Raw genomic sequence first — 21,146 nt, forward strand, 5'->3', positions numbered from 1 at the left:
TGTGCACAGAGAAACTTGGCGATCCCTTAAGGATGGATCTGATGTTCTGATGGGATTCATTACAATTGCAAGCGAAAGCAAATGGTTTACAAAACTGCAGGGCCCACAGGAGGGAGAAGCTCTTAATGGGGAAAGCTGTGGTGTTGCTAGGCAACCTGGAGACAGGGAGGAGAGAAGTGATGCAGGATGATTATTATTGGTTGGAAGTGACATCATGGTTCTTTTCACCCCCATAAGGCTCATCACTGCAGAACATGTGAAGGGTGTTGTGGAGAGTTAAGCCTTGGCAATCTGCCACTGAGGAAGAGCTGAGGGATTTTTACGAAGGGACGCCACACACCGAGGCGGGGGATGCTCTGCAAATAAGGAGACGACAGTGTGTGGCATGTGCTAAAAATAACACTGAAATTCTGATTAAAAGAAAAAAACAGCGTAGATAGCATCTTTTCCACAAAGCTGTAGAGGACAAGATGTTCAAATACAATCTGTTCTTCCTGTCCTTCCCTGACACTAACACTACTATGTGTGTTGTTACTACAGTTAAGATGGCATTTTTTTATGTTTATTTCTTGGTCATTTTCTGACATGAGGTTATTGAAGTCGAGTGTGACAGGACAGGTGAAGTCAGAGGGACAAAAAGGTGTAAAGGAGAAGTGCAAATGCACAGATCTGAGGTAGATTAAATGATGAAGGTTGTAGAGTCCAGCTCAGAGTTCCTCCAGTCATTATGTTGAAGTGTCCTTGAAGCATAAAGTAAAGCACTGCATGAATGTTTGTATGAATGTGACTTGCAATAAGAAAGTGCTTTGAGTGCTCAGTCAGAGTAGAAAAGCACCATGTAAGTATCAGTCCATTTACTATTTAACAAATCAAGTTTAAAAACAACAAATATGATGCTGCGCCCCTGTCTGCACGTTCTGTGTTTTAAGGCTGTCGCACTATTATACAGAATCACGCTGGGATTTTGGCAACACACAAATAATCATTAAACAATGCCAGCTTTCCAGTGTATCATCGTTTTCATAGATTTTTCCATGAAAAATCTTGTAGTCTTTGTTGTTGTTGTGAGGGGACCGAGTCACTTAAATCGAGAAAATTATATCGGTTTATTCTTAAAATATTTAGTGTTCTAGGCTATTCATAGTAAAAACTGAGCATCTGATCTAGGATCTCTCTCATATACAGTTGTGGTCAGAAGTTTACATAAATTTGGGCGTGAATGTCGTGGTACTGCGAGGTTTTAATGATTTCTTTGAACTGTTCTTTTTCTACGGTGGAATGATTGTACAGTGTACATTGTTTTAATTTATTTTGGATTTTCTCTAATCTACAGTCTATTTTCTCTGTGCCAGCAACAGAATTGTTTGACAGAACTCATCAGATTAAGCAATACTCAGAACAATGAGAAAGTCCAAGGAAATTGGTGAAGATCTAAGAGAAATGTAGATTTACACATTGGGAAAGTCTCTTGGAGCCATTTCTAAACAACTGCAGATTCCGGGATCGTCAGTTGACTCTGTGCCAGGAACCAATTCTGCCAAGAAGACCGGTTAAATATCCACCCAGTATTCTTCTTTATAGCTACCAAGAGTGCCTGGTTGAAGTGCAGTTTGCATTTGACATTACGTATGTTTGACCCTGTGGGAATAAAAAAAATTATAATCCAAATAAATTCAAACGTGTGCACCCAGTTCATTTTTTTTAAGTAGTATGCTGTACAATCACTCCACCCTGGGAAAAGAAATCATAAGTCTAAAATACCTTGACATTCATGCCCTTGAATGTCATGGTATTTTGCGCCCATGACCGCAACTGTAGTCAGGCTTCAGGTTCATATCATCACTGCTGACTGATCTGTGCCTACTGGCAAATAAAATGACATTTACCAAAATGAGTGACCGATGTTATCTGTTGTGTGACATTAGCTAAATATTTAAAGATGGTATGGAGACCCAAAAGACATCAAAAGAGTTTATTTGAATTTGTTTCCATAGAACAAAATAAAATCGGCAGCAAATGATATCTTTAGGATCTGTGTCAGCCCAAAATGTCACAAAAGTTCTTCCTTATTCTTAACTAATCTACATCTGCAGAGAAAGCACAGAGTGTTTTATCTTGTTTATTCCCTGTTAATCACTGCTAATATAGTAATGGCTCAAAACTAGCAAGTGCCCTCTGTTAGTGACACAATCTGAGACTGCTGCAAGAAGTTGTTCGATCAGAACAGTGCTGAGTTTCACTTCTATGTTGTGCGAACTCTTCCGTCACAGCTTCTACCACTGCTCAGTGTGGATAATTCTAAACTGGTGAGGTCATGCAGCTTTAGGTGTAAGCGACAATGCTTGACCCTTTGTTCGAGTGGTTTCTTGTCAGTGGCCTAGTTTAAGAAGGAGATGGGTGATGTTAGTATTCATGTCCCCATCCTGGGAGAGGAAGCCTGCTGAGAAGAGGGATGAGGGAGAGGCCCAGGCTGGGGTGAGAGTCTCTTCTCATGGACCAGCACATGACCAAATGAAGGAAAGGTATTTATTTTGGCACCATACCGGGGGAGGCAGAGCTGCTCCCGAATCTGCAGTAGGTATCAGCGGGATAGAAGAGGAATGCAGATGAGGACTGGACACATATTTACATGTATACCAGTTGGCTCAAGTGCAAAAGCCTGAACTCGGAGTGCTGCTGTGTGGAGTCATGATAAAGGAATTTAATGTTGGCCAGAGTGCCAGCTGGCAAGCTGTGTCACACTTCAGAGTCTGGATCCTCCAAAAGACTCCACAAAAGGCCCTCCAGTGGAGTTTGTGTTCAAAAGAAATGGTGGGGCCTTACAGGAACCAAAACTTAATGTGTGATCAGGCAAGAGAAATATGCCAGTTTATCTCTAGTTTGGTGCCTTAAAAATGCTGTGTGTAATAGGCTGTCATTTAGAGTGGCATTGCAACAAGGAACAAATACCATACTTAAAGTGATTCAGTTGATAGTAAAGCACCCAGGGCTGCTCAGGATACATCAACTGTGCTCTTCAGAAGTCATTCCCTGTCATTCTGGTACAGCGAGTTTGCTCCATAAAGGTAGACAGCTGTTATGACACACAGAATGTGGATCCTAATTCCTTAAAGGTTGGTAATCAGTCCAGCTCATTCCTGTAAGTACAGAACAGAGAATAACAAAAGAGTTTTGTAACAAAGTATAAGCACTCCAGTTAGGTCACTCACACGTGCCGTCGATACTGAATCTGCCCTCAAACTGCCACCATCAGCCACGTTTTACCTTTTGACCCCAGCCAATAAGTGATCAAGCAAATGAAAGGTCATATATAACACTGCTACTGCAAACATAGCGGGATTAGCTGTCTCGTCATGTGGTGCAGCTGCTGGATTTCAAACTCTGAGAGCAAACAGAAGACAAGGCAATAACAATGTAATCCTATTAAAATAACATTCAAACAGTCATGTTGCGTAACCTCTGTCATACGCTGTTTACTGGCTCGAGTATTGTTTAGGTTTCAGATATGGGGGAAGTGTTGTGCAATATATTTTGTTTAGTAAATGCATAAAAGCATCAGCATTTGGTAAATTTCATAATGGAGGAAACGACAACGATCAACCAAGATTTTAAAGATTTGATCGGTTATCAGATCAGACGATGAACCTGATGTCAGAGCTGCATTTGCTACAAACACCCATCTTTATCTTTTGTCTGTTTGTGTGTAACAGATTACCAGAGGCTGATGACTGTGGCAGAGAGCATCACAGCCTTAATGTTCCCCTTCCAGTGGCAGCATGTGTACGTTCCCATCCTGCCCGCCTCCCTTCTCCATTTCCTCGATGCTCCTGTGCCGTATCTAATGGGCCTCCACTCCAATGGGCAGGATGACCGCACCAAGCTAGAGCTGCCACAGGAGGTACATTCAGAGAGCAGTGTCTGAGTTACTGAGTGCAAACCTTCGTCATGTCTAATATTTGACTGTGTTACCGCTCCAGAAACCAAATCTTTAATTTCATGGTTTTATTTGTTCTTATCTCACAAACTGTGTTGCAGCTTCTGCACTGATTTGATTTGTGCTTTGCTGCTTGATATTTTTATTTCATTTCAGCCTTATGTTTGTGTGATGATGTGTTGTTGCAATAATAATGCTGCTCAGTATGAGAAAACATAAAAGTTCGTGTTTGGTGCAATGCATAGACGCGCTAATGCCGTAGCAGTGTGGGTCTTCAGTTGGTCTAGGTGAAGTAGAGCCGTTCGTGACCGGGCTGTGGGATGGCTGAATGATGATCATCCCTTTCACTGATGATTAATATCTTGTAAACAACCAGATTCTGAGTCAGGGCCTTGCGAGAGACTGGTGCCTCGTTCAGGGTGTAACCCGCTCATGATCTATGGCAGCTAGGATAGGTTCCTCCCCACCGTGACCCTGAATTGGAAATGAACTGAACTTGAACTAGACGTTTTCTTCGTATAACCTACACAGTGTAGGTATTTCAGAGTCAGTTATTGCTCTCTTGAGCATGTCAGCTTTATATTTTCAGTCATCAGTGACCTTTTTAATTCAGGGGGCTGGAATGTCCAACTGAATGAAATGTATAAAAACAGGATCTATAATATTACAATACTATAACTGTCTGTAAAGCTTTGTTAAATGTAATATAATCATTACTCTATTTCTCTTATTCCAGGCAAACTTGTGTTTTGTGGACATTGATAATCACTTCATTGAACTGCCAGAGGAGTTGCCACAGTTTCCCAACAAACTCGAGTTCATTCAGGAGATCTCCGAGGTGCTCATGTCCTTCGGCGTGTCTCCAGAGGGAAACATTTACTCCAGCGACAGCCAGGCCAAGTACCGGGGCTTCCGAGCAGCTGATATGGTCTCTGACAAGCGTAACGGCAATCTGGCCTCACCCCTCAACTCCTACCTGCTGAGAGAGAATGAGACAATTGCCAGACTGCAGGCTCTGGTCAAGCGGACAGGTGTCAGCTTAGACAAGGTGAGAAATGATGTAATGTCGTTAATTAAAACGGGCTGCAAAAATAACCACGTGTGACTCACATCACCAAGACTGATCATTTAAGTAGGTAAAAATAGGAGCTTTAGATTGGGCACCAGGTCTACGAATATATTTATATTAATGAATTTATTGACAACTGGAAATTCATTTGAGGTGTTTTAATTTTTAGGACAGGAGCTTAGCTTGATTAAAATATTTAACGGTCCTCTTCTTTGTAGAAAAATCATTGCAGTGAAAATAAATTTTCTTCTGGCATTAATATATTTCTATAAGTAGGTAATTAACTCTTAGAATATATATTGATGAGTGAAGTCTGAGTTAAAGTGCATCCATAACCATCCGTTACTAGCAGCATCGTTGCAGTAAGGGACAGCAAACATAAGGGGGCGCCCTCTTACACCACAAACACACATGTTTTGTCAGTACACAAAAGGAGGTGGTTTGCTTTTTAAAATATTTTCTCTTCCTTTTAAATACACCAACTCATTTCTGAGTCGTGTGACTATTTTTCAGCTTTGCGGTACATGAATAAGATGCACTCAGTCTAAAGACTGACGGATGAATTAATGGATGCTTCGAGAAGGCCTCTGTACAGCGTAAGCAGCTTATGCTGTTGTGGGCAACATTAGCTTTCCTTGAATGGATTTGCGCATCATCAAGGTCTGACCTTATAATTATTCCTATCTAAAGGCACGGCTGAATTCCTATTAAAGAAACCAGGTCCTGATTAAATGGCGTTCCAGGTCACGTCAGTGGATTGGATATTTTCCTGCACAGTGGCAGCCCTGCTCTGTTATTTTAGCTGCCTGGCGCTGGCATCTGTCCAGCTGACATGCTGACATGTTCAGTTAAAATGAGGTCATAAATCAAGACTCATGTCCTTGGCCATCTTTCCCATGACCCTACTTCTTCTTCATCACTATAAATGTGATAAAAGTCACAAGAGGTGACGTGAAAAATAGATGTGCTTCTGCCTCTTTTCTTCATTGAATGAGCGTTTTCCCTTTTTTCGGACCCTTCTTACTTTGTGTTCTTTTGTATTGTAATCGGTCAAAATCAGCATTTACAACAATGTTTCTTAATGTTGATGCACATCAGCTGGAGGTCAGAGAGGATGCCAGCAGCAACAAGGATGGGCGGGTTCAGTGTGACGAGGAAGAGTTGAAAATGCACCAGCTCAACATCCAGGTGCGCGAGGTCTTCGCTAACCGGTTCACCCAGATGTTTGCAGACTATGAGGTGTTTGTCATCCAGCCGAGTCATGACAAAGAGTCCTGGTTCACCAATCGAGACCAGATGCAGAACTTTGACAAGGTAAAGTGGTATAGCTGCTTTGTTAGCAAAGCATAGTAATGATTTAGCATAATATATATGTAATCTTTATATCTTGTACCTTTGTGACTGTGTGCAGGCCTCCTTCCTGTCTGACCAACCAGAACCCTACCTGCCCTTCCTGTCACGTTTCTTGGAGACGCAGATGTTTGCGTCCTTCATCGACAGTAAGATCCTCTGTCACGATGACGAGGAGAAGGAGCACACGCTGAGGGTGTTTGATGCTCGCGTGGATAAGATCCGCATGCTGAACGTGCGCACGCCCACGCTGCGTACTTCTATGTATCAGAAGTGCACAAACATCGAAGAAGCAGGTGAGGAGGAAAAGGAGGAACATTAATCTATATGGTGGGATTGTTTTCAAAGCTCCAAATGTTTGAATTTGGCTCTCTTAACTCTTGATAGGTTTGCACTTAAAAAAGTTGCAGGTTATGCATTGAGAATGAACAGCTTCACTGGAGTGTCTTTAATTTAAAACTATTAAAAGAAATGGACCTCTGAATGTTTGTGATTGTAATTAAAGAAGCATTTAAAACTGCAGAACTCAATAATCTGCAGTGCAGTTATGTACGAATCTGACAGACCTCTGGAGGTTTGCTGTCTTTAGTTACCTGACTGGTTGTTGCTGTCTTGCTTGCAGGCACCCTGTTTAAAAAGCGTCTTGAAAAAGCTGACTTTATCGCTCCTGGACCTCATGTCATTGAGCCGGAGAAGGCCGAGACCGAATTTCGTAATATTTGTTCTCATTATCTCAACCAATCTAGGGTGGTGGTTCTTTCAATTATGTGTGCAATGTGTTAAGTTAGGTTGGCTCATAGAGGAAGTATAGACTTCCTTTAACCTTGTATTTGGAATAAGTCACACTGGCAGTGGTTTATGCAGGAAAGCTTTTAAAAGCATGGACGGATGCTCTTGCTCATTCTGCTGAGTCTGGAGAATGTGAAAAGAGAAAGGGGTGAATAAGAGATGAAGCAAATGTTACCATGAACTTTTCACATATTACTGTAAAATAAATTCCTCTATGAGATCCTCACTGCATTGCACACATGACAGTTTTTCCAAAGCTTGGTGATCTGTTATTGATTTTTACTGATATAGTTGCAGAAAAAAGTTTTCTAACCCTTTTGAGATATTTGTGCAAGAATTACCCCTTACTGAGTAACTTAGGAAGCTTATTATGAGGTTTAATGTCATGATTTACGTCTGTTTTGCCATCAGTGGACATCAGTGATGGCCAAATTTAATTCAAAAGGACTCTAAGCAGGCTCCAATACATAATCTAAAGTAATGTTTGTCAGTAAATAAAAGACAGTCTCTTTTCCTCATTTTAATTTTAAATCGGATCAAATTACTCAAAGTATATCTCAAAGGGTTAACAAAGCCTTTCCTGCAGCTATAATGTAACAAGTACAGGTTAAAGGGTTGATGATAAATCCTATACAAGAAAAAACATTTATGTGAATTCCAACTTCACCCAGCCAGTGTTTTTCCACCGTTTTCATGCTGCGCTTTTGCAGCTTCAAATATCTCACACCCCCTGGTTTGTTTGTTTTTTGGCTTTTGTTTTTTATTGCCATTTGATGGACAACAGGAAGTAGTATTATTTTTCTCTGTTTCTCTAACATCGTGGGAGCTTTTCCTCACACAGCCCATGTGTGTGGGGGGATGTTTTTAATAAAGCATAAAAATAATCACTGTGTAAAGCTGCATGACTCGGCTGGTTCTTTTGAAGACAACAAAACATCTGCTCTGAGCCTTTTTTCTGTCATTTCTCTTGGTTCTGTGGGTGCTTTTTATGTTTTCTTTTCTGCTGTCATCTGGTTTCTAAATTTGAAATGAAAAGTTCTTAGTCATTATCTGAATCTCACAACATAACTTGACAGGGTTGGTATAACAATGAACCTGTTCTATTTACTCCAGTTGTTCCTGGAATTTTGAAGTCAGGATATCCATTAAATCATTTTATTGATGATCTGTTTCCATAAATGGCAAAAAGCTATATCTTTTACTGATGGGACTGTTTTGTTTTTTGGGTTTTTTTTTTTTATTTTATTTTTAATCTTTTCAATCCTAAATGATTTTTTTGTATTAGATGCTGGAATAACTTAACTAAAATTCTTCACCGGATCATCTTTTAAATTCAAGAGTAAGATAGAAAGAAGACATTTAATCAAACGGACACATCTCAGCAGTAAAAGTAGGGTGACTTTGAAACATGATGATATAATCCCTCTGCTGACTTGTGTACCCCTCACACACCTCCACAGAGAAAGCCATTGAGATGAGAGTCTCAAAGATCGACCACACTGCCCTGCACCCCCACCTGCTGGACATGAAGATCGGCCAGGGGCGCTACGAGCAGGGCTTCTTCCCCCGACTGCAGTCTGATGTGCTCTCCACTGGACCCACCAGCAACAAGTGAGTATTTGTAGCTCACTACTGTCTCTGTCCCCTTGTGATTAGTGTATATTTCAAATGAACCTTTGATGTGTGGGTTTGATGGCTGTTTTACATTTGTTTCTTTTTCTGTGTTACAGATGGGCCAAGAGGAGCGCTCCGGCTCAGTGGAGGAGGAGGGATCGGCAGAAGCAGCACGCTGAGCACCTTTATTTAGACAATGACCAGAGAGAGGTGAGAGCGCCCCCACAGTGTTTTCTTTCATCAGCTCCTTCACACAGATGGACTGCTTGAGCTTTGATGTCATTTTGCATGATCTCTTGTCTGTTTGCTCTTCCCATCAATGTCTGCTCTTACACCTGTTCTCACACATTTCATTTCTTTTCTTTTTCTGCTTGCCTTACACTCACGCCCTCACACTCGCAGCATGTAGAGTGTTTGTTTCCGGAGCTCCAGCTCCTGCTGTTTCTTGACTACTACTGGCTCTCGCAGTCCTTCAAGCCCTGTCTAAAGTCGGTGACTGTGGACGTGGTATGTGTTGGTTGTCCGTAGAGCGCAGTACCTGTCCACGCATGTGGTCTTTTCCTCCACGTACAGCAGCTGAGCTTTGTTTGAGTATCAGTGTTACTTTTGTGTGTGTCAGGTGTGGGTTTAGGAGGTGGAACTGATAAGCAGTGATGTAATTAAAATGCAGCTTCATTTTATCAGTTTTCTCCAAAATTGTGACCTATCTTGATCCTTGTAGTTTAAACTGTAGGACGCGCTTCGATTTAATATTCCCATACAGAGCGACACCAGCTCTGTGTCTAACCACAGAGCTGTTTGTTGTAGATATAGTGACATGAGCACACGTTATTGTACTCGCTAACTAAATCCTCTCTCTTTCATCAGAAATACATCCAGGAAGCCAGAAACTTGGGCACAACCATCAGACAGCCTAAACTGTCCAACCTGTCACCGTCTGTCATCGCTCAGACTAACTGGAAATTTGTTGAAGGATTGCTAAAGGAGTGCAGGAACAAGGTTTGCCTATCACCAGTTTTTGGTTTCACAGATTAAAACTCATCACGTATAAAACTCAGTTATGATTGAAGTTTGGGATGAAGCTCTCTTTGGCTACTTTAACGCTCTTTAAATGCTGTTAATGCAGTGTTATTTAGAGTTATGACCAATTTTCAAAACATAAAAACCCCCCAAAAAAGCATTTTCTACCTACACGAATCGTCTGTTTTTAAGGTATTTCTTTCGGCTGCTCAGAAACAAATATTAGGTTTGAATTGTTGTCTCTCTGCAGACCAAACGTATGCTGGTAGAGAAGATGGGGCGTGAGGCTGTGGAGTTGGGCCACGGAGAAGTCAGCATTACCGGTGTTGAGGAAAACACCCTGATTGCAAGTCTCTGTGACCTGCTGGAGAGGATCTGGAGCCACGGGCTGCAGGTTAAACAGGTCAGGAAAGAAAAAGAAATGACTGCAGTCAGCATGCACACCCGTTTTAACATACAGTGCTCTCGGGGGATGTGTAGCACTAATGCCGGTTTTCTCTCTTTCTTTTAAGGGTAAATCTGCCTTGTGGTCCCACCTGCTGCACTACCAGGACAGCAAAGAGAAGAAAAATGCAACCCCAGGTAGTTTAGGGCCTCCAGGTAAGAACAAAAATCCTTTCGGCTGATGATCGCAGTCATTTAACAAACCGATGGCTTCTGCTTCAGTTACGCTTCTTTCTTTTACTCCAGGGTTCATTCATGACACCGAGAGACGTAAATCTGACGGCGGCGGATCGGTTATGCCTCCCCTGAAAATCTCCCTGATCCAGGACATGAGGTGAGGCATCTGCTGAAATGTGCACCTCAGCGAAGGAATAAAAGAGGAAATCATTTCATGCTCAAAGTACTCAAAGATGTTCTGGAAATGGGCACCTTCAGACCAATGTATTTTAGACTGATACTGCCCCCCTGTGGTAGACCATTGAACGCAATATTGTTATTATATCCCTATCATAATAATCTGGGCTGATCCTGTGTATCCTCATGCGTCCAAAATTCCAATATCCTGAAATAAGACACACATAAAACTTGCAGATTTCACTGTGGGGTTACATTATTACTATAGTCTCTCCAAACAAAATACTATAAAACCAGCAGTATTTGCAGGAATACCATTAGTTTAATATAATAGCATTTATATTTAGAGAAGGATTTTCTTATTACTTTTACGATATAAACAAAAGCATGAAGTAATTCTGCTTAAATGCTGTGATGTTATTTTTCTAATCAGAATTTATTTATTTATTTTTTAATTCCTACCACTGCACTGAACATCCAGATCCACCTCTGCTATGCATATTATAACTGTATGTTTTAGTTAATGATAATAATAACAAAATAAAGATAATTTGTAAGCTGTTAGAAAAATCCAGGATTGCAAAGGTCCAGAAAAAGGCAGTACAGAAAAATTCAAATAAAGTACAAAATTAAATAAAATAACCTATAAATATGCATCCCACATAATTATACAGTTCATATATACATGTGTAGACTCTCATATTAAAAACAAAAAAGGCATAAAGGTGAGTATTTTGTCCGTAGTAGTCGTGTTATACAAAAAGCAGTTTCACCTTTGTGGAGCCCGTGAGATATGCGACTGCATAGATGGAGAGAGGACACGACATACAGAAAAACCCTCACTGATCACCATCCCAGACCCTCAGGCCAGCCTTGTTGCCCCAATTTGATCAAAATGTTGTCATCTGGTCTATTCTTTTTAAAAACCAAGAGTTTTAACATCATCGACAGCTCTATATCTACATGCTTCAACATGCATGTATGTGTGTGTCTGCATCACTTTCGTCATGTTTACCCGCCATAACCAGCCAGGGTTGAGGAGTCTGGGGTTGCGTTGTTTGAAGACGACACAGCGTAAGTGTGTGTGTATGTGTAACAGCGTGTTACTTCCAGCCTAATTACCAGACCTCCCGCCAGTCTGACTGAGTGGAAAGGAGAGGAGGGGTCAACTTGGGGCACAAACATGCAGCTCGACTCCGCACTGGTGGATGGAGCCTCCTCCGCATTCACGTAAACGTCTGACGGCACAGTCACAGACACGGTGGCAAAGAGGCAACCACCATCATAATACTTCATTTAATCCTAACAGGGAGTTAATCTCACATTTTTAAAGCTTCGCGTGTGTTGCAGTGCGTTTAATAATAACATTTCATGTAGTAGGTGTTTCCCACTGTTGCTATGGCGATAACGAGCACAGAAAACTGGGTTACTTGACGTGATTGGGCGTGGAGGGTGGAGACGGGGAGGGGGATGGAAGGTGGAGAAGAAGCGCGTATGGCACAGGTGGAGTGGAAGGAAATGTGTCTGGACGTCAGAGACGTGATAGTGGCTCGGAGCGATGGCGCGGGGGCGAGACGGCCACGGCGGAAACATCACATGGGGCGAACAGAGACAGACTTTGGTCTGTGTGTAACAGCATCAGTTACAGTTTTATTTACACAGAGCCAGGTCACAGCATCTCAGGATACTTTGTATTTAATTATCTGTCAGACTGGGAAAGGCAATGCTGAAATTTTTTCAAATTTTATTTTTTTAGTTAATTAATACAGCCTTTTCATTTGTCAGTTTCTTACAATGTTGATAGATTAATATTCTTTTAGGGTGCTGAAGCTTTTTAAACATCAACATTTGTTTATATCTGCTTCCTTCTTTGAGTTGAATTGTTGAATCTGAATCTCTTTAAGAAGATTCTGCATATAAATGTGCAACAACTACGTGAGTGTGAACTTTGGCTACATACAATCAAAAGGTCTGTACAGAGAGCAAGAATGCATTTTTGTGTATTAGCTATTTAGCTTTCTATTCACTTAAAAAAAAAAAAAAAGTCTTCTTATAAAGAAATGACTGGAAACATGATTGGACTGAGCAGGAGGTCTTCGGCCTGATATAAAGTATCTCTTATCTGGAAAATATGTAGCTACACCAGGAGCCTGGAAACATTTGTCCATTGCCCCCAGACAGTAAATCATCAGGCGATGGCAGCTTGGTTTCCAGATTGGTGGAAATTAATTTAAGTTTACACAGTTAAATTTAGACAACACACTTGTGTGTTCACCTGTATAAATCCATTCATATCACCTTGGTTGTTCCACTGAGAGCAAACAAGATATATTCATGTCAGATATCAGACTTTTAGTTCTTCTTCACTCTTTATGTGCTTACACGCCACTCTGCATTTAATCATGAATTATTATTCATCTCTGGCTCTCTTCGTCCTCTCACTCCAAACCTGTCACGGCAGATGGCTGCCCTTCCCTGTGCCAGGTTCTGCTGGAGGTTTTTTCCTGTTAAAAGGGAGTTCTTTCTTCCCACTGTCCTCAAAGTGTTTGTTCATTGGGATTGTTTGATGGTTGGGGCTTTCTCTGTATTATTGTAAGGTATTTATCTTACAATATAAAGCACCTTGAGGAGACTTCTGTTGTGATTTGGTTCTATATGAATAAAATTGACTGGAAATTGTTGATAATATGTTGAAGTATTGCCTATCCTTGCACTTCTGTGACACTGCAGGAATCAAATTTTTCTATGTCTGATATCTAGCATCAGTTCTTCCTCCCTCTAATCTCTAAATCTGTTGTTATTTTTTATTTGCAGGCACATTCAGAACATAAGCGAGATTAAGACAGATGTGGGCAAGGCCCGAGCCTGGGTTCGTCTCTCTATGGAGAAGAAGCTCCTTTCCAGACACCTGAAGCAGCTGCTTTCAGATCACGAGCTTACAAAGTGAGCAAAAGGACACAAACAGCAGAGTTTATATGTGCTTCCATTTATCGCAGGGTCACTATTTGTCAGAACAACTGCAATAAGTCACGCTGATGCAGATTAAAGATCTTTGGATTTGTTTTTCTCCCTGCTGTGTGTGCTCATCTGACCTTCTTTCTTTGTTTTGTGAAGCAATGTCTGTGTCATATGAAATGAAGATGTGATCTAACCATTTATAATGCATTAAGTCTCTTGAAATTTCAGAGCATCATGCTATAGTTCCCCTCTACATAAATAATTCACAGTTTTCTTCATAATTGATATCCGAGTACTAAAGTGGGTCAGGGGATTTCTGTCTGCCTTTTATTGACCTTACAGTGGTATTTATTTCACCTAATGCTAAACAGTGTGCACGTTGTCATCCATTTACCTCAAAAATGATCATGTCTTGTGCTTGTATATACCAAGGCATTATTATCTTTTAATTGTAATCGTAGCAGAAATTATTTAATTTCTCTAACAATCTTCTTCTTTTTAGGAAACTATACAAGCGCTACGCCTTCCTGCGCTGTGACGATGAGAAGGAGCAATTTCTTTACCACCTCCTGTCCTTTAATGCTGTGGATTACTTCTGTTTCACCAACGTCTTCACAACCATCAGTGAGCCTGACCCTGTACTCCATGAACAACCAGCTTTTATGGATTTCAGTTCATTGTGTAACCTTTGTTTTCCCTCTGCCTCTCAGTGATCCCCTACCACGTGGTGGTTGTTCCGAGTAAGAAGTTGGGTGGCTCCATGTTCACAGCCAACCCTTGGGTGTGTGTTTCTGGTGAGCTGGCGGAGACCGGAGTCCTGCAGGTCCCCAGAAATACTCTGGAGATTACTTTTGAGGTTGGTATTAATTCTCATATAAAGGCTAATTCCACTGCATTACAACTGGGTTCTTAATTGGATAATATAGTAAGTAAATTTGCAAAAAAGTAAGTGTTGCAATTAGGGAAGAAAGCAGCACAGATGGAAAGAAATATAACTCTGTTACTAACCATATTATCTAAATCGATGGTTATCAAATTTGGACCCCAGGGACTTGATATCAGCTGATATCTACAAGCAATAGCTGAAGGGTCCACAAAGTAATCCACTTATAATATAATAAAACAGTGGTCTATCATTAAAAAGTGCATGTATACAAATGTGAACTGCACTAATAAAACAGTTATTGCTCTCTCTAGTAGAAGCTGACCATCTGTCATAAATAACTCATCAAATGTAATTTCTCCCAAACTGTTCTAAGTGCTGTGTGGCCTGAGTAATTGGCAGCAAGCATGTGACTCAAAGGCAAACCAGCTTTATCTGGATTACAATGATGAGTCCCTAGAAACTCTCCCTGATGAAAGACCCCTGGGCACACAAACTCTGAGACTTCTGATTTAAATTGCTTACTCTAGGAAAAATGTCCAGTTTCACAGCACTTCATGCTAAAATCAATCAGTTGTGCTGCTGGATGAGTTGCACAGGTAACAATTTGACTGCCATTGTTTTCTCTGCCACACTGTTTTGGTGAAATGGTGTTTTTGTTTCAAACGTTTCTCCTCCAACTGTGCAAAGAAGCCAGAGATGTAAACACAGAGTTGTTCAGCTCCACTTCAATAAAGATAGACACAGGAAATATTTCATACCTCGTGCAATGACTCTTCACATGCAACACGTTTTTCTAGCAAAGAATTATCTGCTCTCTCATCTCGTTAGCTATATTTCAACCCTGCACTGTGTACTACACTTTACACTCTCTGTATACTCAGTCACTTTAATGCCACCTGACATTTGCTGTGCTGGTTTTTATTATATTTAGCAAGCGATTTTTATTCTGATAGATTTTTCTTTATTTATATTTTTAAGCTTATTTACTTTATTGTATTATATTCAGCTTTTTTATTTAAAATTTTACTTAACCTCCTGTATTGTAGTCACACCTTGCCTAGTACTAGTCGAACGCCCTTTTGTCTGCAAGACTGTCTTTAATCTTCATGGTATAAATTCAACAAGGTGCTAAAAACATTCCTCAGAGATTTTCCTCCATTATGACATGATAGCATCACACGGTTGCTGCGGATTAGTCAGCTGCACATCTCTGATGTGAATCTCTCGTTCCACCACACCCCATATTTGATTGAGATCTGGTGACTGTGGAGGCCGTTTGAGTAGTCAGTTTAAGTGCATTTTACAACACAGTGGTCCCTTGTTTATTGCGGGAGTTACGTTCTAAAAATAACCCGCGATAGGTGAAATCTGTGAAGTAGCCAACTTTATTTTTTTTTTAATTATTATAGATGTTTTAAGGCTGTAAAACCTCTCACTACCGCAGGTGCCTTTGACGGTGCAAAACGTTTCATTGACATTGTTGTGTATGTTGGGGAGAACACTTACAAACATACAGTACAGCACTTCAGAGTAACACTGCTAGCGATCGAAGATTTATGTAAATTTGACAAGCTGAACGCATTCTGTACTGTAAAGGAGACGTGGCACAGAGGAGACTGATTAAAAATGTGCTGTAAAAAAATTAAAAAGCATGCAAATTGCACACAAAAAAACAAATCTGCCAAACGACGAAGCCGCAAAAGGTGAACAGTGTTATAGTGAGGGATCACTGTACACACTTTGTATCGGGGTCAATATAGAAAATATCCTTCTAACTATTATACCACCACCAGCAGCCTGAACCACTGATACAAGTTTGGATGGATCCATGCTTTCATGTTGCTCGTGTCGAATTCTGACCCTACTATTTGAATATTGCAGCAAAAGACTCATCAGACCAGGCAACATTTTTCCATTCTTTTGTTGTCTTCTGCTGCTGGAGCCCATCTGCTTCACAGTTCGACATGTTGTACGTCCAAAAATCACTCGTCTGCATACCTTTGTTGTAAAAATATCACTATATGACTTATTAATTCCTCCTTCTCACCTCAAATCCGTCCGGCCATTCTCCTCTGACCTCTGGGGTCAATAAGGCTTTTTCACCCACAGAACTGGTGCTCACTCAGTAGTCTCTCTTTTTCAGACCTGTGCTCTAAACCTTGGGTTGTTTAAGAATAACCCATCTAGTAGATCAGTTTCTGATATGCTCAGACCAGCAGAAGTCTCTTAAATCATCTTTTTAGCCAATTCTAATGCTCAGTTTTAACTTTAGCAGGTCATCTTGACCATGTTTACTTGCCTGAAAGCATTGAGTTGCTGCCATATGATACTTGGATATTTGCATTAACAAGAGGTTCTGCAGGTGTAGCTAACAAAGTGTGTATCATTGAGTTATGTTGGATTATTTAAAGTGGTTTGATATATATTCTATTTAATGTTCTGGCTTCTCTAACACAGGAATTTCATGTCTTCTGGAAAAAAGATTGTGTATCTTATCTTAGAAACTCTGTAGTCTAAATGTGATTTTTTTTGTTTTTTTTTGTTTGGGTGTTTGACATTAATCTGGGTCCTTCTGTCTCAGTGCCAGAACCTGGGCAAACTCACCACAGTGCAGATGGGTCATGATAACACAGGGCTCTATGCGAAGTGGCTGGTGGAGTGTGTTGTGGTCCGCAACGAGATCACGGGGCACACTTACAAGTAAGCATTACCGCCTGGTGGAAAAATGAACCCGATACCGATTTGGCCAGTTGGTTGTCAAAAAATCGACTCGGCGTGCTCATCTCACAGGTTTCCGTGCGGCCGCTGGTTGGGGAAGGGCGTGGATGACGGCAGCCTGGAGAGGATCCTGGTGGGAGAGCTGATGACCCCCAGCTCGGAGAACGATGAACGGATGTGCCGCACACCTCCCATGCAGCAGTCCCCGGGAATGATGAGGAGATTTGTTACCATCTCGCCAAACAGCAAACCAAGTGAGTTTGTAGAGCGTTTTGTTCTACAAAGAACAAAAAAAAAAACCCTTTGATGTGGGATTTAGCTGTTCCTCACCTGCTAATGATTAAAATCTTGCCTTAAAAAAAAGAAACGACCCAAAAACGCCTGAACGAGAAAACACAACGACAAATTGTTTTAAACCTGGATTGGGAGTTACCGTCATGTGTCTGCTTGTGTTGTCTCTCAGTATCTTTGTTGAACTTTTTTTTTTTTTTCTTCTTCTTTCATCCAGAGCTAAACACAGGTCAGATCCAGGAGGGAGTGGGAGAGGCCATCAATGGGATTGTAAAGCACTTCCACAAGCCAGAGAAGGAGGTGAGAGACGGCAGTCTAGACAGGCCCAAACATGTACTTCTATTATTCATCACAAATGGGGAAAAAAGCAGCCGTCTGCTCCGGTGGCCCCAGCCCCCCTCAGTAACTGTTCTGCCTGTATTATAGTTCAAATATAAAAAAGAGGGATTTGTGCTGGTTTTTTTTGTTTTTTTTTTAATGATCTTATTTAGCTTATTATTATTATTTTGACCTAGAGTGCTGTCTGTTAATTTTCCTCTTCTGGAGGAACTAAAATAGAACTTGAATGTTGATAATTATTACATACTCGGGCAGGTGGAGAAGGAGAACTGCAATTGAAGATTTTTAAAGTGTGTTGTAACTTAGCTGCTGATTACAGGCTTTAAAAGTCATTCATTATAGTTTCAAAGGATTTTTTTTTTACTGGGAATTCCCCTTCACTTTTGCTCTACCTCCTTAACACACCAACAGAACAATAACGTTGAAGTCTGCTTTGTATTCTCCCGTGTGTCCTACTATACTGTGTGTGTGTGTGTGTGTGTGTGTGTGTATATGGTCTCTTAGTTTAATGATGATTTAAATGTTTTGGAGTTCTCATTCATTTAAATATGACCACAGAGAAAGCTGTGGAGTAATGATCCTTTCCATTGTCTGTTCCTGCAACATATTTGGAAGGTGGTTTGGCATTTTAATGGGATAGCTGATCCATTAAATTGGCATTTTCAGGAAAAAACAGTCAGCAATTTTGAGGCAACTTGAAACGAGCTCTAAATGCATGCATGTATTTTTGCTCTCTCCACAGAGAGGCAGCCTGACCCTCCTGCTCTGTGGGGAGTACGGCCTCGTCTGGGCTCTGGAGCAAGTTTTCCAGCACGGTTTCAAATCACCGCGACTCTTTAAAAATGTCTTCATCTGGGACTTTTTGGGTAAGGACTCAAGCTTGTACTTGCATCCTGCATAACTGAATGACAAACGGTAAAAAGCCTGTGTCCCAATAAAGAACAACAACCAACTGCAGTAATCTGCAAAGTACATTGTGGTGTACGAGTACTTTGGAAATGTCTGTTGATGTTGATCGATTGTTACTCTATTGAAAAATGCTTTAATTTCAAAGAGGCCTCACATTTTTTTTTTTTTGTTAAAGTAGACCAATGTTTTGCTGTTACCTCTCAGGTGTAGTGTGTGTTTTAAATACTGTTAAAAACTGTTAACTGAGTGGTCTCCTTTGTTTTACAAAAAAAAAAAAAAAAACCACAGAAAAGGCACAAGTTTACTTTGAAAGTGCTGAGCAGCGTGAGGTGACCCCGGATGAAAACTGGCAAACCAGAGTGCGCCACTTCTGCCGCTTCATGCGCGCCATCAACAACGCTCCCAGAAACATCGGCAAGGACGGGAAGTTCCAAATGCTCGTCTGTCTGGGCGCAAGGTAGGAAGGACCACGTATGCTGCTAATGTTTCATCTAAAAAGAGATAATACACATTAATTAATAAGAGTAATTGGGCCCATCGACATGTGACTGTGCCAAAATTAGAGAGGTTATGTTAGTTTGGCTTGTTAGCGTGTATAAGCGTTAAAAGAAAACATCCGCACAAAAGATGAGATGAAAAAGTCCATAAACTAAATAAAGGACTCAATAAACATTTAGAACACTGTTAATATTCTTGTGGACAAAAAGGAAGTTGAGTGTTCAAAGTGGATGCAATAAAACTTCTTAGTGAAGCTCGAGACATAAAACAGTCTTTGCTGATACACTGATGTCAGGTTTTAAGCATAGTGTAATGTAGTTTGCTTTTATTCCACCACAGCTTGTGATTTTTATTGAAAACTGCATCACGTGTTAAGCTACACTGTTAACTCCACATGTGTCATCTTTTGTCAGGGACCATTTGCTCCATCACTGGATCGCTCTGCTCGCAGATTGTCCGATCACTTCTCAGATGTATGAGGACACTGCACTGATTAAGGACCGCTCGCTGGTAAACGCTCTGATCAGAGTACTGCAGACTCTGCAGGAGTTCAACATCACCCTGGAGGCTTCACTCGTCAAAGGTGTTGGCATCTAAAGCCAAACCAGTTTCCCACCCACTGGACTTGACCAGGACGATCACTGGGGACCACTAAAAAGAATAACTGAACCTTTTATATGCAGGAACAGGCTTGAACAAAGGAGACTTTCTGGCTTATATTAAAGCTACTGTTAACATTTGCCATATATTAAGTGCAATGAGCCTTTCCAGATATGTTGTTATTTTTATCCTTGACGATGTTGCCATTAGATGTTTAAAAATATGTTTTCTATTACGAACCATGATTTACACATTATTGACCTACTTGTGCTATAATGTTTTACTGAAAACTGAATATTTTCACCGTTATCGTGAACTGCTGGCGACGGCTATATTTAAGGGAAAGTGGGGGATCAAAACTGTTAATATATTTTCAGAGGGGGGAAAAAAAAACAGTATTATTTTGTTAAATTGGTCAAGTTGCTTGCTCTGTTATCAACTCCGAGTTCAATGTCATAACGCAGAGCTTAGAGCAAATGATGTGGATGTATGCTTTGTAAGTGTGTGTATGACAGGGAAGTTTGTAGAGCGTTAGGTGATTCACCACGTGGGCTGTTACATTCAGGCCTTTCCCTGATAGAAGTACAAGTATGCAAAATCTTTCACAAGGAGCACCTTCAGCAGAGATGAAGATCCTTGTGTGTGTGTGTGTGTGTGTGTGGTTTTAAGCCTGTATTCAGCGATTAAGAAAAGTAACCCCAAAGTTCTCCAAGAGATGCTCGACCCTGCTTTTTGTGCGACCTGGATCACAACTACAACCTTCATGCTAACACCTCCAACCAGCCCCTTTCTCCTGCCATCATTACAGCTCTTACACTACATTTGCTGTTGTCTTCTGCAAACATAAAAAACTGTGATTATCTGAGTAGGCTTCCTGTGATGGGAATGATCTCCTGCTTCCCATGTGAGGAGCAAAAGGACTGTCTCCCCCCCCCCCCCCCCCGCCCCCGTCGTCTCCTGATTTTTATTTTTCTTCCTTCGCATCATGTTTTCTTGCTATGCAATATCCACAAGAGAAATTAAACTCCCTGTAAACTCCATATCAGGGCGTCTTGAGATGGTCCCAGGCCCTCCTCCGTTATAGACATTTCACTTTACTGTGCAGAATATGTGATGGACTTCTTACCTGTGCCAACAACGTCTGGAATGACTGTGTTGTACCCATCTGTGTACGACCCGACACACAAGCATCTTGGGAGATATATATTTTTGTTTTCCAATACAGTTGTACATTTATTGATATAGCGGTGTAATGTAGTGTTTACTAAGTGAGCAGCAGTGTACAGTGTAAAAATATATTAAGAATAAAGCCTCTGTAATGCATTCAAATGGGTGATTTTGTTTTTCATTAACACATTTATATTATTTGCTCC

The 21,146-nt window shown here is 40.9% G+C and overlaps 1 protein-coding gene across 5 annotated transcripts in view; it reads left to right on the forward strand.

Moving 5' to 3' along the window:
• The window catches only part of dennd5a (DENN/MADD domain containing 5A), a 33,433-nt gene extending 12,337 nt beyond the window's left edge, over positions 1 to 21,096 (forward strand). For 2 of the 5 annotated variants that reach the window (XM_082552471.1, XM_082552472.1), the window contains 19 exons: positions 3,711 to 3,898; positions 4,671 to 4,982; positions 6,102 to 6,317; positions 6,415 to 6,649; positions 8,603 to 8,753; positions 8,873 to 8,966; positions 9,624 to 9,755; positions 10,027 to 10,179; positions 10,289 to 10,376; positions 10,467 to 10,554; positions 13,389 to 13,517; positions 14,035 to 14,156; positions 14,243 to 14,388; positions 17,000 to 17,118; positions 17,209 to 17,390; positions 17,645 to 17,727; positions 18,509 to 18,632; positions 18,964 to 19,132; positions 19,587 to 21,096. In XM_082552471.1, the coding sequence (XP_082408597.1) occupies positions 3,711 to 3,898; positions 4,671 to 4,982; positions 6,102 to 6,317; positions 6,415 to 6,649; positions 8,603 to 8,753; positions 8,873 to 8,966; positions 9,624 to 9,755; positions 10,027 to 10,179; positions 10,289 to 10,376; positions 10,467 to 10,554; positions 13,389 to 13,517; positions 14,035 to 14,156; positions 14,243 to 14,388; positions 17,000 to 17,118; positions 17,209 to 17,390; positions 17,645 to 17,727; positions 18,509 to 18,632; positions 18,964 to 19,132; positions 19,587 to 19,770 (2,915 nt within the window). In that variant the 3' untranslated portion in view covers positions 19,771 to 21,096. Of the gene's footprint in view, positions 1 to 3,710; positions 3,899 to 4,670; positions 4,983 to 6,101; positions 6,318 to 6,414; positions 6,650 to 6,975; positions 7,066 to 8,602; positions 8,754 to 8,872; positions 8,967 to 9,158; positions 9,264 to 9,623; positions 9,756 to 10,026; positions 10,180 to 10,288; positions 10,377 to 10,466; positions 10,555 to 13,388; positions 13,518 to 14,034; positions 14,157 to 14,242; positions 14,389 to 16,999; positions 17,119 to 17,208; positions 17,391 to 17,644; positions 17,728 to 18,508; positions 18,633 to 18,963; positions 19,133 to 19,586 lie in introns of all 5 variants that reach the window. The other 3 variants (XM_082552468.1, XM_082552470.1, XM_082552469.1) reach the window with 3 other exon arrangements.
• Positions 21,097 to 21,146: the final 50 nt, after the last annotated feature.

This window comes from Aulonocara stuartgranti (genome assembly GCF_965226115.1).
Source record: "Aulonocara stuartgranti genome assembly, chromosome: 1".
Taxonomy (NCBI): domain Eukaryota; kingdom Metazoa; phylum Chordata; class Actinopteri; order Cichliformes; family Cichlidae; genus Aulonocara; species Aulonocara stuartgranti.